At 36.4% G+C, this 14,938-nt stretch overlaps 1 protein-coding gene across 1 annotated transcript in view; it reads left to right on the top strand.

The window, feature by feature from the left end:
- ANXA10 (annexin A10) overlaps positions 1-14,938 on the top strand; it is a 98,407-nt gene that overhangs the window by 66,845 nt on the left and 16,624 nt on the right. Inside the window, exons 4-6 of the mRNA XM_047856353.1 lie at positions 2,287-2,400; positions 4,397-4,487; positions 6,346-6,425. Coding sequence (XP_047712309.1) covers positions 2,287-2,400; positions 4,397-4,487; positions 6,346-6,425 — 285 coding nt within the window. The remainder of the gene's footprint in view (positions 1-2,286; positions 2,401-4,396; positions 4,488-6,345; positions 6,426-14,938) is intronic.

The raw sequence follows: 14,938 nt of genomic DNA, 5'->3' as shown, positions 1-14,938 counted from the left end.
CAATCTCTCTGGGAAGAGTGGTATGGCCATAGCGCCGCAGGCCTATCTCTGCCATTCTCCTAGCCACCCCTGACACTCAGCAAATCCCAGCGCATCCTGGCCCCGCCCCTCCATCAGGATCCACACTTCCTCCTCTCACTTATCAAAGAAAGAAAGAAAGAAAGAAAGAAAGAAAGAAAGAAAGAGAAAAAATGTATCTCTCTGTCCCTCAGTCCTTCTCCCACACTCACTCTCTCGCTGTCCAAATCATGCAGGACCTTACAGCAATGTTATGGAGCTCAACATTTCTTGTAACAGTAATGGAAAACTGTTCAAGGAGAGCAAGGTAATCTCTGTCAATCTAAAGAGAGATTTTTTTAAAGGAATTAGCTTACATGATTGTGGTGACTGGCAAGCTCAAAATCTGCCCTGTAGGCCACCAAGCTGGGGACTCAGGGAAGAGTTGGCAGTTCAATTTCAAAGGCAGTCTGCAGGCAAAATTCTCTCTTCTTGGGGGGATGTTAGCCTTTTTCTATTAAAGCCTTTAACTAACTGGATGAGGGCCACCCATGTTTTGGAGACTACTGCTTTACTCATCTACCAAATATGTTCACACAAAACCTCTAGAATAATGTACCACCTAAAATCTGGGCACTGTGGGCCAACCAAGGTGACACATAAAGTTAATCTTACAAATGGCTTCTCCATCTCCTGTCACAGTGCTGCATGTCCTTCCTTGTCTAAACGTAACTTGGTTCTGTAATCCTATAAATCCATTCTGATCTCTTACCTGAATTCATCTAACTGTTTTGTACTACTGCTTTAGGATCTTATAATGTGAAAAATGATATTGAAAGCCTTAGAAAATGTATTAGCTCACATTTTTACTTATGTTACCTCTGGGTTTGTGGAATATCAATCTCCTTGAAAACAGAGACTGTGTTGCAATTCTCCAGCACCTACCACTGTGTCTGGGAAATGGTATTAAATCAAACAGTATTGAATAACTGCAATCTTTCACTCAAAAAAATTTATTGAGCTCTTGTGTGCATAAGAATATAAGTTTCACAAGCTCATATGTTTATATATATTCTATTCTTTGATGTAGCCTCAATACCTAGAAGAAAGCTTGGCTCACATCACCTTAACAACTATTTGGTAAATAAATTAGAAATAGTCACTGGTGCATAATGAGGGAATTAAATAGAATATAAGTTTCATGAAAGGGGAGATCTTATGCTTCTTGTATATACTCCAAGCACCTGACACAACTCTGGGCATTTATTAATTGCTCATTAAATGAATTGCATTGACCCTAGCAAAAATTCAATAGATTCTCTGCGTTACTGGTTACCAACTTATGGATAAATGCTTTATTTGCTAAATAAGAAAACCCACAATCTAGGAATGATGTTGTCAGATTATACTAAATAAAATGAAAATTATGACTATTTTGTTTTTATTTTAATAAAGCATATTATGTCTTATTGGCAGCTTTTACTTGAATCTATTATTGAATCACCTCAAAACTAAAATATTGCATATTTTTAAAGTACAACTGAATATACTGTATATATTTTAGCAAGAAATGTTAAGTTTTAAACATCTTTCAGATATCTTTGTAACCCTACAAAAAATGCATTTAACATTCACATTTTTAAACAGCCAGTCTACACTAATAAAATAAAAGTGAAAATTAAAATGATCAATTTTATACTTCTATAATCTGTATTCCAAGAACTAAAATTCAGCATGCTTGTTTTTCTCCTGAAGTGTTTAACTTTCAATATTTTAAACAAATGTATTACCGTGGCTATTTGATGAAAGTTCTTAGATTACTCAATTCATTTACACAGCTTTTTGGCAATAGTATAACCATGAACTCCTGCTAATAGATACTGCTTCAATGATAAAATAAAATGTATATTTTATTTAAGGACCAATGTTTCATTAATTCCATATAAGAAAACTAAGAACTCTCAACTATAATGTTTTTAGGTTTCAAATTTTACTTATTTTCATAATGAGATCAACACAGAAGTTGGGGCTGGGATTAGGGAAAGAAGATCATTTTGTATTTACATGACTAGAATGTCCATGTATATGACCTCTCATGCAGAGATATGATTACATAAGACACTTTCAAACCCATCAAGTCCATCCACTCCTGTAATGCAAAACCAGGCTTCTTACTATGTGAAATGACATAGGAAAGGACATCTTAGTAGAAGACTTTCTGCAATTATCCCATGTCTCTTGTAAAGTTAGTACCTAATATAATAAAAGTATTTACTTTTCCATCCATAGGACCTAATTGGTGACCTGAAGGAGAAACTTTCAGATCACTTCAAAGATGTCATGGTTGGCCTCATGTACCCGCCACCTTCTTATGATGCTCACGAACTCTGGCATGCCATGAAGGTACTATTCTGATACAAAAATATACCTGTAACAAGTGCAGGGCAATATTTAAGTAGAGAGGGAACTGCCCTGTGATGTTCCTGTATGTGATTAGGGATGGGGCAAAGAATATCTGAGCAAAAACAAAACAGTGAGGGGTGCCTGGGTGGCTTAGTTAAGTGGCTGGACTTCGGCTCAGGTCATGATCTCTCAGTTCGCGAGTTTGAGTGCCGCAACCGGCACTGTGCGGACGGCTCAGAGCCTGGAACCTGCTTCGGATTCTGTGTCTCCCTCTCTCCCTGTGTGTCTGTCCCTCCCCAGCTTGCACTGTGTCTGTGTCTCTCAAAAATAAACATACGTTAAAAAATAAGTAAATAAATAAATAAATAAATAAATAAATAAATAAATAAATAAAACAGTGACGATGCTGTGCTCAGGTGAAGTGACCCTGTTAGGAAGAGAGGGCTTCTAGAGCCCAGGAGCTTGGATCAGCCTATTCTTTTGCTGCACAAACTCAGATTCACTGACCCAGCTCTATGCTGAACAACCAAAAAAACCCCCAAAAAAAAAAACCAAAATAAGCCTCCAGTGCTGTCCATATTTATCTCTCCCTAGTACACATTCATATATTAAGCAAAAATGTTATAAAACATGTGAACCTCTTCAAATTATTTGTAAAAATTGGACTCAGTAAAAGTGGGATACTGAGTCAGAGACAAAATATAGATGCTATCTTTGTTTATTTTTGTAACCTCAAGTTACTCCTTTCCAAAAACTATTGCTCAAAAGTATAAAACTTTTTGGGGCACCTGGGTGGCTCAGTCAGTTGAGCGTCTGACTTGGCCCAGGTCATGATCCCGCACTTGGTGGGTTCAAGCCCCACACGGGGCCCTGTGCTGACCAGCTCAGAGCCTGGTGCCTGCTTCAGATTCTGTGTCCCTCTCTCTCTGCCTCTCCCCCACTCCGTCTCTCTGTCTCCCAAAAATAAATAAATATTAATTTTTTTTTTAATTTAAAGTATAAAACTTTTACTTCTGAAGAATTATAATAATTCTTTACAGAAAAGTCATTTCCGAGAAATAAATTGACTACAGATTTGATAGAGACTTTGTTGGCTAGGGATTGGGTACAAAAGGCTTTTTAACATCTTCCAACTGCTGATATTAAACACCTGCAGAACCATTGCAGTCATTCCAATACGATTCCTGCCAATGACCAGATTATGCAATCTGCACACAATGTGTGACAGGAGACAGGAAAGGGGAAAAACTAAGGGAACTTGGATTTTGGCCATCATATTTGCAGATGAAAATAGACATTGTATAAAATTCATATGAATTTCAACTAATCGCTTTTTTGAAGTTGCATATGGCAATTCCTACCTCTTGCAAAATGATGTGACCACAACTATAAGAAGGAAGTCATATGTTACTGTTTAGATAAACTGTTACATTTTATCAATATTACATGGAATGGTAAGGATTTCTAACATTTTCTGGAATATGTGTTGTTTTTATAACAACAGAGAAAAATCAGAGAAAAAAATCTGTCCATATAGCTGTAAGAGACCATAAAAAGCACCCAGCCTAATGTTTAGACCAATAGTACAAAATTTCACATTTAGGGAGAGGCAGGGAGTGGTCCCTGAAGCATCTTTAGGAAACTAGGAGACCCACGTTCTAATTTCAGCTCTCCAAAGAATGATATTCTAGCAGCAAAAATATCAGTGCCATGAGCCTTGTTCAAACATCTTTTTCCACATTATTTAGAAAGTCCCATGTTGTTTTATTCTAAATGAAGGAATAGGATTTCAGATAATAATATCTCCTCAGGGCCAAGCAGCTAGTAAATAGCAGAGCCAGAACTGAATAGGACCTATCTTTATCCCAAACATCCTTTCTTTCCTTTCTGCCATCTCTCAGAATATCAGGAATGTTGTAAATCTTTATTATACATAAGATGCACTATTATTCCCAATACAAATGCCTTTATATTTCTCTCTTTCTCTGTATGACAGGGAGCAGGCACTGAAGAGAATTGCCTCATTGATATTTTAGCTTCAAGAACAAATGGAGAAATTTTCCAGATGCGAGAAGCCTACTATTTGCGTAAGGAAATATACATATGTGCATATATTTTACACACACATAAACTTCATATTTTTCAAATAACACACAAAATATTTCAGTTTATGTGTTTTAAAGTTTTTTCTAAGACACTCTTAAATTTGATATATCACTTACTCAAGACCAATCAACTCACTGGGTAAAACTGATGATTATATTACCAAAAATGAAACAATTCTCTGCACAATCAAGTTAAGCAAAGTTTCCAGGAAAAGAATTACAAGTTTCTATGAGGTGAGTGTTTACATTAATACAGGTTAATGCCAGCACTGTGGTTCAGGAGCATTTTATCGCTTACCCTGAAGAGACCAGGTATATAGACTAAATAAGGCTAAGTTCAATGAGCACTTAGCAAATTCTACAAATATGGGTAACTGGTTCACTTTGCATAAATCTCATCATCACTGTGATCTATCACAAAATCAAATTTCTACACATTTTAAGAGCAGATAAGCTAATTATTTTTTTAAAGATATAATACTTTAAATTGCATTGCTTCATGTATTGCCTCACATTGAATATCAAGAAAATATTCTAGGCAGTCAGCTCTGTTGCATTTGAACAAAAACAAGGGGTATTTCCCAGTGGGGATGAAGAACCTTCACTTAAAATACTAAAATGAGGGGCATTTGCGTAGCTCAGTTGGTTAAGCGTCCAATTCCTTTTAATTTTTTAATGTTTATGACAATGAGAAAGAACGAAATATGGCCCTTTGTAGCAACATGGATGGAACTGGAGAGTGTGATGCTAAGTGAAATAAGCCATACAGAGAAAGACAGATACCATATGTTTTCACTCTTATGTGGATCCTGAGAAACTTAACAGAAACCCATGGGGGCGGGGAAGGAAAAAAAAAAAAGAGGTTAGAGTGCGAGAGAGCCAAAGCATAAGAGACTCTTAAAAACTGAGAACAAACTGAGGGTTGAGGGGGGGTGGGAGGGAGGGGAGGGTGGGTGATGGGCATTGAGGAGGGCACCTTTTGGGATGAGCACTGGGTGTTGTATGGAAACCAATTTGACAATAAATTTCATATATTGAAAAAATAAATAAATAAATTTTAAAAAATTAATTTTTTAATGTTTATTTATTTTTGAGAGAGAGAGAGAGAAAAAGACAGAACGTGCGCGGGGGAGGGGCAGAGAGGGAGGGAGACACAGAATCGGAAGCAGGCTCCAGGCTCCAAGCAGTTGGAACAGAGCCCAACATGGGACTTGAACCCACAAGCTGTGAGATCATGACCTGAGCCAAAGTCGGAAGCTTAACCAAAGCATCTGATTCTTGATTTCAGCTCAGTTCATGATCTCACCAGGTGAGCTCTAGATTCATGAGTTGGAGCCCTGCGTTGGGGCTCTGAGCTGACAGTATGGAGCCTCCTTGGGATTATCTCTATCCCACTCTCTCTGCCTGCCCCTCCTCCTCCCCCGCTTGTACTCTATCTCTCAAAAGTAAATAAATAAACATTTTTTTTACATATTAAAATGAGACAGAGCACCTGGGGAAAGTGCTGGGCTGGGTAGCAGTTTATGGAAATAGAATGCATAAGAGCAAATTTTGAGAATTAGAGAATGTGAAATGACTTTCAATGGTGTTTTTCAATTTTGGAATAAAGACAATCTTTTTTTAAGAAAACAGACCTGTGCCTATGCTACTGTTAGTTACCACATTTCTTTAGAGAACTGTTTAGAAAATTGGCTTCAAGACAAAGAGATGTCAACAGATCGATTGTATTTCCTGTGCTTTCCACCCACAACTGGGGCAATAGCATTAACTTATACAAAGCACATTGTTATGTGGTTCTATAATAAATCATACCTTTAACATGGAAGTTTTTTTTCCCCAGAATACAACAGCAACCTTCAAGAGGACATTTACTCAGAGACCTCAGGACACTTCAGGGATACTCTCATGAACCTGGTCCAGGTATGAAATTCAAAAATTCACACCATTTTGCATTATTAAAAAATATATATGTTTCCTTTTCAAAAAATAGAACAGAAAACTCCAGTTTAACAGTAAATTCTGGATAATAATGTTTACTTAACGCCAGCTAAATTCCAACCACTCTAATAGAAACTTGATTTGGATATAGAAATAAACAAATATGAATAATATACCACTTCTATTCTCAAAAAAATCTACTACATATAAGATGTTATGATTATAGAAATATACATAAGTAATTATACCTTATAAGGTAGTTAAAAGATTTAAAATATTACAGTTACAATTATAATTCTAATGAGAAATTATAATTCTATTTCTATTTTTTTAAAGCTACTAAACAGGTTGGGTGCATACTAACTTCTGAGGTCCTAGTATAGCCTAGTAGTAGCATGTTTCTCACTTAATAACTACAAAATACTGTAATATAAATATTCTTATAAGCATTTTATAAATAAAAAATGTAAAACAAAACGTACTAGGTTCTAGCTCTCTGTCTAAAGAGCTAATAAGTAGAAATCCAGAATTTGAATTGATTTCTATAGACTCGCACATGCCAGCATCTGATCCTCAGCTCTACCTCAGAAAATTCCGTGGTATTATACATGAACACAAAGGAATACTGTTTCAAATTAAAATTTGACACATTTTATTTTTATCTACTGACTAAATGGTATTATTTCTATCCAATTAATATTTCTTTTTTTTTTCAACGTTTATTTATTCTTGGGACAGAGAGAGACAGAGCATGAACGGGGGAGGGGCAGAGAGAGAGGGAGACACAGAATCCGAAACAGGCTCCAGGCTCTGAGCCATCAGCCCAGAGCCAGAGGCGGGGCTCGAACTCCCGGACCGCGAGATCGTGACCTGGCTGAAGTCGGACGCTTAACCGACTGCGCCACCCAGGCGCCCCTATCCAATTAATATTTCTTAAAAACATCCCACACATTAGCATTGTAACAATAATAATATTTTTAGATATAATTAACCTTTGTCTTATATAATCTGTCATCCAATTCAGCAAAGGCATTCAGGAATGTAAAGAGAATCGATATTCAGTTCTTTACTAACAAAAGAAGACCTAGATGTCCAAACTGGAAAGTGTCTTAGGAACCAGTATTTTGGCTTGGTTTTACGTCGTATGAGTGTGTGTGTGTGTGTGTGTGTGTGTGTGTGTGTGTGTGTATGTAATGCATGTAATGAAGCAAGCATTTCTAAAATCCCAAAACTTCTCTCTTTATGTCAAGAACATAACTGAGTAGTCGGTAGCTAGCATAAAATTTCACCAAGAACTGTGGGTAGACAGGTTTTTTACATGGGGATGTAAAATTAAGAAAAAATTCCATTGTCTTTAATGATAAAAGAATAAATGATAGCCCTTCTAGGGAATAAAGGTGGAAGAATGATATGTAGAAAGATGGAGAAAGACCCAAGAGGGAGAAGAGTAGGGTAAGAATTCTGCCTGAGGTCCTTCAGGAGTCCAAGGCCCCACACACTCAGGAGGGGAGTCAGAATCATCAGATGAAAATATGGGATGGACCATGGAATGTCCTTTCTTCCTTTTCTCTGAGCCACTCTGGTTCCAATTGCTTCTATGAGTTCCTGGAATTTTTTTTAGCCTCAACATTTTTATGGCCACTATTGCCAAACTCTGAGATGTTCTTCCTTGCCCTTTGTCCTGTTCAGGTTTATCTGAAGTGGTGCTGTGGAGTATATCCTCCGTGAGGCTTATATCTCTTTCACAGCTCAATTTTGGCAAATGTAGACATCTAACAGTTTGTTTGCAGCTTGAGTAGCACACTTTTCTTTAATCTGGATTTACGATGTTTTGGGAAATGTAAATCTCTAAGAAACTTGGAAGAAGTCTAATGTAATTGATTCCAGTGAATACTGTATACCACTTAGCCTACCAGAACTTCTTTCCTAGACCTATTTGCATCCTTGCACTCTCCCTGACCATGCCTCTTGTTTTTCACAACTAAAAGCCAGTTCCTTGGAAGTCCTCTCAGATAACATATTTAGTCAGATACACGCTGCAGGGCTGAGTCTTAACAGGTGTTTGCTTTTCAAATCTTTTTCAGGTTCCAGCTTACATTGCTTGGGATCAGTGGTTCCCCCTTATAACTGTTAGGGACACCAAATATCTGGACTTTCTCTCTACCTCTTTTATTTCAGCTTGCAAACCAGGCAATTATTTGCTGAGCTCATCTCTTTCTTGTAATACATGGCCAAAAGCATAAAGTAAATGACAGTTATCAAATTCACATGAAGACCAGAATGGGCTCTCTTGATCAGCTTACAGCTCTCCTCCAAAAAGTGATTCAGAGGCTCATTCTTTTTCCATCTAGTGGCTAATCCATCTTCACATCTTGCTTCTAATTTCATCATTCCAATCCACAATCTACAGAAGCAGAAACAGGGTGGAGGATTGTTCATGGGAACTTTTATGGACCTCACTGTGATATCTATCACTTTTGCTCACATTTCATTGGCTAGACCCCCATCAGCTAATTCCCCTTATAGTCGGTTTTTTTGTCCTCAAAGAAGATGAAATAAGTTTGGTGATCACCTATCAGTGTGAAAATGAGACTTGAAAACTGAAACCAAGACAGGCCAGTGAGCAACAGAAGATGGAAGGATGAAGATATACTTGGCAATAAGCAGGAAGTCTATGAGGATGACTATATTGGGCACAAAGAGAATTTTCAAAAGGAGAGCAATATATAAACAAAAAAACAAACAAATAAAAATGTTCTGCATTATTTCTTATAAGTACTTTAAAAGTAAATGTCTTTACATTTCTATCCAAGCTTTATGTTTTTTGACATATCACCATTTTAAGTGATCTTTTGAAAGATCACTGTGTGAAAGTTTCTTGGCCGTACTTCTAATCTAACTCATAGAATGATGACGTTCATCACACTATATACTATATACATATTATACAATGTTAATCTGAACATATTAGCTGTATTTTTGATTTCTATATAACTAATCTTAACATGTGTAATTAATTCATATGAGAAAAACAAAAACCCACCTCTATTTTAATCTTTTATTCCTTCTCTTTTGTTTTTGGCATACATAAAGCATGTGTGTGTGAAAAAATATTGTCCAACCTTTACCTGTATTTCATTGATTGATTGTTTGATTGTTTTCCAACAAAGCAAATTTCAAAAATGCTGGTGTGAAAACTAGTGTGGGAATAATCATTTCCCATCAGGCCTCTGATTGAACATACCCTTCAAAGTCTTCTTCTACTTCACAGGAATTGCTCTCCTCTAAGCCTGTCTTATGTATTTTTATTCAATGTTACCACATAATGTGAGATGTGTTTGCATATCCACCTTTCCCAGTAGTTTCCCAATCATGAGTTTACAGTTTACAGTTTTAGAACTAGGCTCAGTATATGATACATAAAAAGCAAGTCAGACTTTTTGGAAATAAATGCTACAAAGAACAAATTCTTTTAAAAGTCTGAGTGAATAAAGTTCAATGCTTGCTGCAGTAAAAAATGAGGCTTAATATACAATAGGTCTATGAGAATTCTAGAAAAGGAACATCATTTGCACACCTGGGGAAGAGGAAGGAGGTGGTTCAGGGTAAGTAGAAACGTCTTGCTTGAGCATGCTGGCTCACTCGAAGGACTCCTGCTAAATAGGAAAAACCGTCTGATTAAATTGCTGGCTGGCATTGCCAGGTTGACGAGGTTCCTGTAAGCAATAGAGAGCCACAGGGAAATATCTGGCAGAATGAGAGATGACTGGGAAGACTTTATCTATTATCATCTCCACGTAAGTAGGAAAAAATTAAGTTGCACGTGTCATGCTAATTTACCACAACAAATGGAAAGAAACATATTGAGAGCCTCGCTTGTGACTTAACTTAAGAGAATCTAACTTATTAAGAATAAAAACTAGTTTCCCCTTCTTATCATCTCTTTAATTTCTTAATTCCATTCTCATTGAGTTTGTACTGATCAAATCAATCAGATGTACCCTGAATATACGCCGAAGTGAGACAAGAAACCATGAGAAAACCCAGCAGGAGGCAAGGGACATGTATTTAGGCAAAAAAAAAAAAAGCTATTAACAATCCCTCTCTTTTATTATTCAGATTGTCTTACTGGCTGTCTTCCAACAGAGAAAGCAGTTAGAATTCTTGATGTCCCAGCTAAGTTTTAAAAAATTAAAGGAAACAAGGAAACTTCAGGTTAGGAAAAAAAGACAGAGTATTACCCAGCTCTTCAGGAAAATAGGCCCATAGTCATATGCTGACTTTTTTTCCCAAAAATTACAAATTCAAATATTTACCTTACAGAGATTCCTATTTTTTTTTACTTCTACAAAGCTTTGTTTTTTAAAAAATGGACAGCTTTGTCTCTGTTTCTGAAATTAAAGTATTGTATTACATCACCCAAGATAAGCATTAAGAATTATCTCTACCTTGTCTAGAACTAGTCTGTATGCAAAAATAGTTAAAGTGAGGAAATGACCATTAATAATAACTTTTTCCTCTAAAATATCAATAGCAGTGTGCAAATTTAAATTACTTCATTTTCCTTCCTTTCTTATTATGTCCTTTTGCTGTCTTCCTTATTTGGGGTGGGTTAACAGATCCAATCAAACACAGGAGGTGTAGTTTCCCCTAACATGTGTTTACTGTGTTTAAAACCTTCATATTGTACTTCACACACATTTTATATGATTGGATTAAAGAATGAATAAAAGTACTAGATAGGAACACTAACTATCCAGTCATTGCCAGGCAACATGGATTTTAATTCTTTTTTGTCCTTTTATGTGGGTGTGTGTGTCCAAGTTACTATCAGTTTTGAATTAGGAATAAAAAAATCCAAAGGAAAACACTGCTGAGGAAGCCAGATATTAACTGCCCCAAAATGAGGAGAGATGGCCCTTTTGGACTGATTGGATTTCTTCAAACTGTTCACATGAGAAAGGTGGTATGTACCAGTCATATCCACTGACTTTTCAATTAAATTAAAATTTTCAATTTTTAAAGATAAAGTCACAAATTTGCTTCATTGTATTTGGTTTTCATTTGGTTTGATTTGGATTTGCTTGGTTTTGCTGCACAGTCATAAAACTACCCGTATCACCAACCTCAGTTAATCAAGTCCTGGTTTGAGGTTCAGATCTCTAGGACTATAACATCAGTGGATAGTGACAGTTTGTCTTTTCATAGTTCAGCTATATACTTCTGTGTAAACTGTTGAAGAAATAAACTTATTTTAACCTATGAGAGAGGTTGAAGTCATTATGGGGAAAAGTGTTAATAATAATGATTAATTTAAAAAATGATCTCTGTTGACAGCATGTCAATTGAATATTTCCTAACTCTTAAATGTCATAAGACGAATTTTAATTAAAACATTCTCTCTGTAGTTAATCTGTAACTTGGGGCGTGTGGGTGTCTCAGTCAGTTAAGCGTCTGACTCTTCATTTGCCTCAGGACATGATCGCATGGTTTGTGAGTTTGAGCCCCACCTCGGGCTCCATGCTGATGGTGTGGAGCCTGCTTGAAGTTCTCTCTCTCCCTCTCTTTCTCTGCCCCTCCCCCTTCACTCTCTCTGTCTCTCTCTCAAAAATAAATAAACAAACAAACTTAAAAAAAATTTTTTTAAGTCTGTAACTTGGTTTGCCTGACAGTTACCAGAGGGGAGGTGGGTGGAGGGATGGGTTGGATAGGTGATGGGGATTACGGAGGGCACTTGTGATGACCACGGGTGTCAAAAGTAGGTATTAAATCGTTGTGTTTTGCACCTGAAGCTAATGTTACACTGTGTCTTAACTAACTGGAATTTATATAAAAACTAAACACCTAAAGAACAAAAACAGAACAAAACAAAACATTCTCTCAGTTTAAAAGGATCATTATTTTTTTAAATTTTCAACTAATGAGGGGCACCTGGGGGGCTCAGTCGGTTAAGCATCTGACTTCAGCTCAGGTCATGATCTCACGGTCTGTGGGTTCAAGCCCCATGTCAGGCTCTGTGCTGACAGCTCGGAGCCTGGAGCCTGCTTAGGATTCTGTGTGTCCCTCTCTCTCTGCCCTCCCCTGCTCATACTCTGTCTCTCTCTGTCTCTCAAAAATAAATAAATGTTAAAAAAAAAACAGTTTAAACTTTCAACTAGTGAGGCTGCAAAATATAAATTAAAACAACAGTTTCCAGGCAGAAATTCATATTGGCATAGCCATTGCCCCTAATAGAGGAAAGCCAAGAGTTCCATTGTAAACCGATGAGTTCCATCTTAATATCAAACAAGCGCTTATTTTCTTAACATCCAAATAGAAATTTATTTCAATTTATTAAAGGAAAATATACATTCTTTGGGTGCCTAGGTAGCTCAGTAGGTTAAGTGTCCAACTGTGGGTCAGGTCATGATCTCACAGTCTCTGAGTTTGAGCCCCACATTGGGCTCTGCACTGACAGCCTGGAGCCCAGAACCTGCTTCAGATTCTATGTCTCCCTCTCTCTCTCTCTCCCTTCCCCTCACCTGCCAATCTCCCTCTCTCTGTCTCTCTCAAAAATAAATAAAAAACATTAAAAAAAATTTTAAAAACCTTGTTAAAGAAAAATATACATTCTCTAGTAAGAAACAAATGTATTTTATTAGGATAACTTTGCATTCCATTAGAGCTATATCACAGTCGAGCTTCTGCTGCCGAATCCTGCTTCTTTCTTCTCCCTTCCATGAGTGTTGCTCCCAAGCACACTCCATAACAAGCAAGATGTGCTGATCTCCATCTCAGAGTCAGCTTTCCAAGGAACCCAATGGCTATAACCCCTCCTTGCAGGGATGAGCAAACTGAGGCTCAGAGAGATTACCATTACACATATACTGAATGAGAAGGCCAATATGGAAATAGGACTAAGTACACGATCCCCGCCTTGTTTAAATCTAATTTCTCCTAACTCCAACCCCATCTGACTCCACTCCAGTTCTACTTCTGTTTGACAAAATGTCAATGACCGATATGCAAATGACCTCTTAAAATTTCTGTATCTCTTCAGTGGTTGAACTGTAAGCCACTTAAAAGTACCGACATCTCATAATCAAGATTGCAGTGTATATTTTTTTTAAAGCAAAGATTCTTATATTCCAGGAAAAAATAAAACACACCATTCTGAAAATTTAGCATGACAGAAAATAAGTCATGGAGGAAAAAGTCAGTGAACAGTGTTTTCTCATTGTAATAGGGCAATCAATCTTATTCATAATCACACTTCCTTTTTCCTGAAATTAAACAATAATGCTTTATTATTGATAAAGTATATATCTATGTGTACTTGTATGTATAATAATATTATCTACATAGACACACATATTTTAAAACAACACACTGATTTATGTCACCATGGGATTTTACCTAATTTGGATTATGACTTTATAGTATAAAGTATTACTTCCTAATTTCATTTTCCAGAGATTAAACATGAAATTATGTGTGTGTGTTTAACTTTGAAATAGCTTTTCTGTGTAGTGGTTTTCCTTCCAACAGACAATATCAAAAAATGAGGGTGAATAGAGACTTAAATTTTACAAGCCAAGGAAAATTAAATAGTTTACTTAAAGATTATATACTTATAAGGTTTCACAGTACATTTCTCTTAAAATGTAAAACACACTTTATAGGTATAAAATAATATGGATTTCATAAAAATTACTTACATTACATTACAATAGAAAATGGAAGTAATAAACATAAAGATATATCTTAGTACAATCTTCTTTAATAATAGCCTTTTTGAAGGCCAGAAGTCTCATGGCAATTCACACTGTTTAATAAAATATATAATTTCTCTTAGATTTTTAAATATTTTGAAGATTTTCCATTGACTCCTGACATCTACATCAGTGGCTGTTCAGTCGGGAGCTTCTGATTTAGCATTTGGATCAGTAAATGTAGAAGGTTGGGAAAAGATAAAAAGTGAATTAGGGAACTGAAAAAGTTTATCACTTCTGACCATTATCTGGGATGTACACCACTTCAGAGAGAATTTGTCCGGACATTTTACAAAAAAGAAATGGAATTTCTTCCTAAAGAGTTGTGCAGTTTAGAGCTGGTGAGTTTCGACCAGAAAACTGATGGCTGTTTCAGTGTAAACAAATATCTTTCACCCTGTAGTCGGGACCATTATTCTCTCTCTCACTCTGTGTGTGTGTGTGTGTGTGTGTGTGTGTGTGTGTGTCTGTCGGTCGGTCTGTCTCTGTCTTTCTCTTTCTCTTTCTCAATCTCCCTTTCTTGGTGTATATATAAATGACAGAGAGATGATAGGTAGATGATAGGCGATAGATGATAGATAGATAGGTAGATAGATAGATATACTCTGTGTAACACTCTATATTTCTTTTCCACTTGGCTCTATCATAAATCAGTTCTATGTCCTTATATTTATTATTTAACCTTCTTGAGATTCAGATTAGAGAGATTTACTTTGTAATTTAAGGAATGTGAACCCATTCTTC

The sequence above is a fragment of the Prionailurus viverrinus genome, chromosome B1 (assembly GCF_022837055.1).
Source record: "Prionailurus viverrinus isolate Anna chromosome B1, UM_Priviv_1.0, whole genome shotgun sequence".
Lineage (NCBI taxonomy): Eukaryota > Metazoa > Chordata > Mammalia > Carnivora > Felidae > Prionailurus > Prionailurus viverrinus.
Note: the sequence above shows the minus strand (reverse complement) of the source record. Positions and strands in the feature narration are given on the sequence as shown.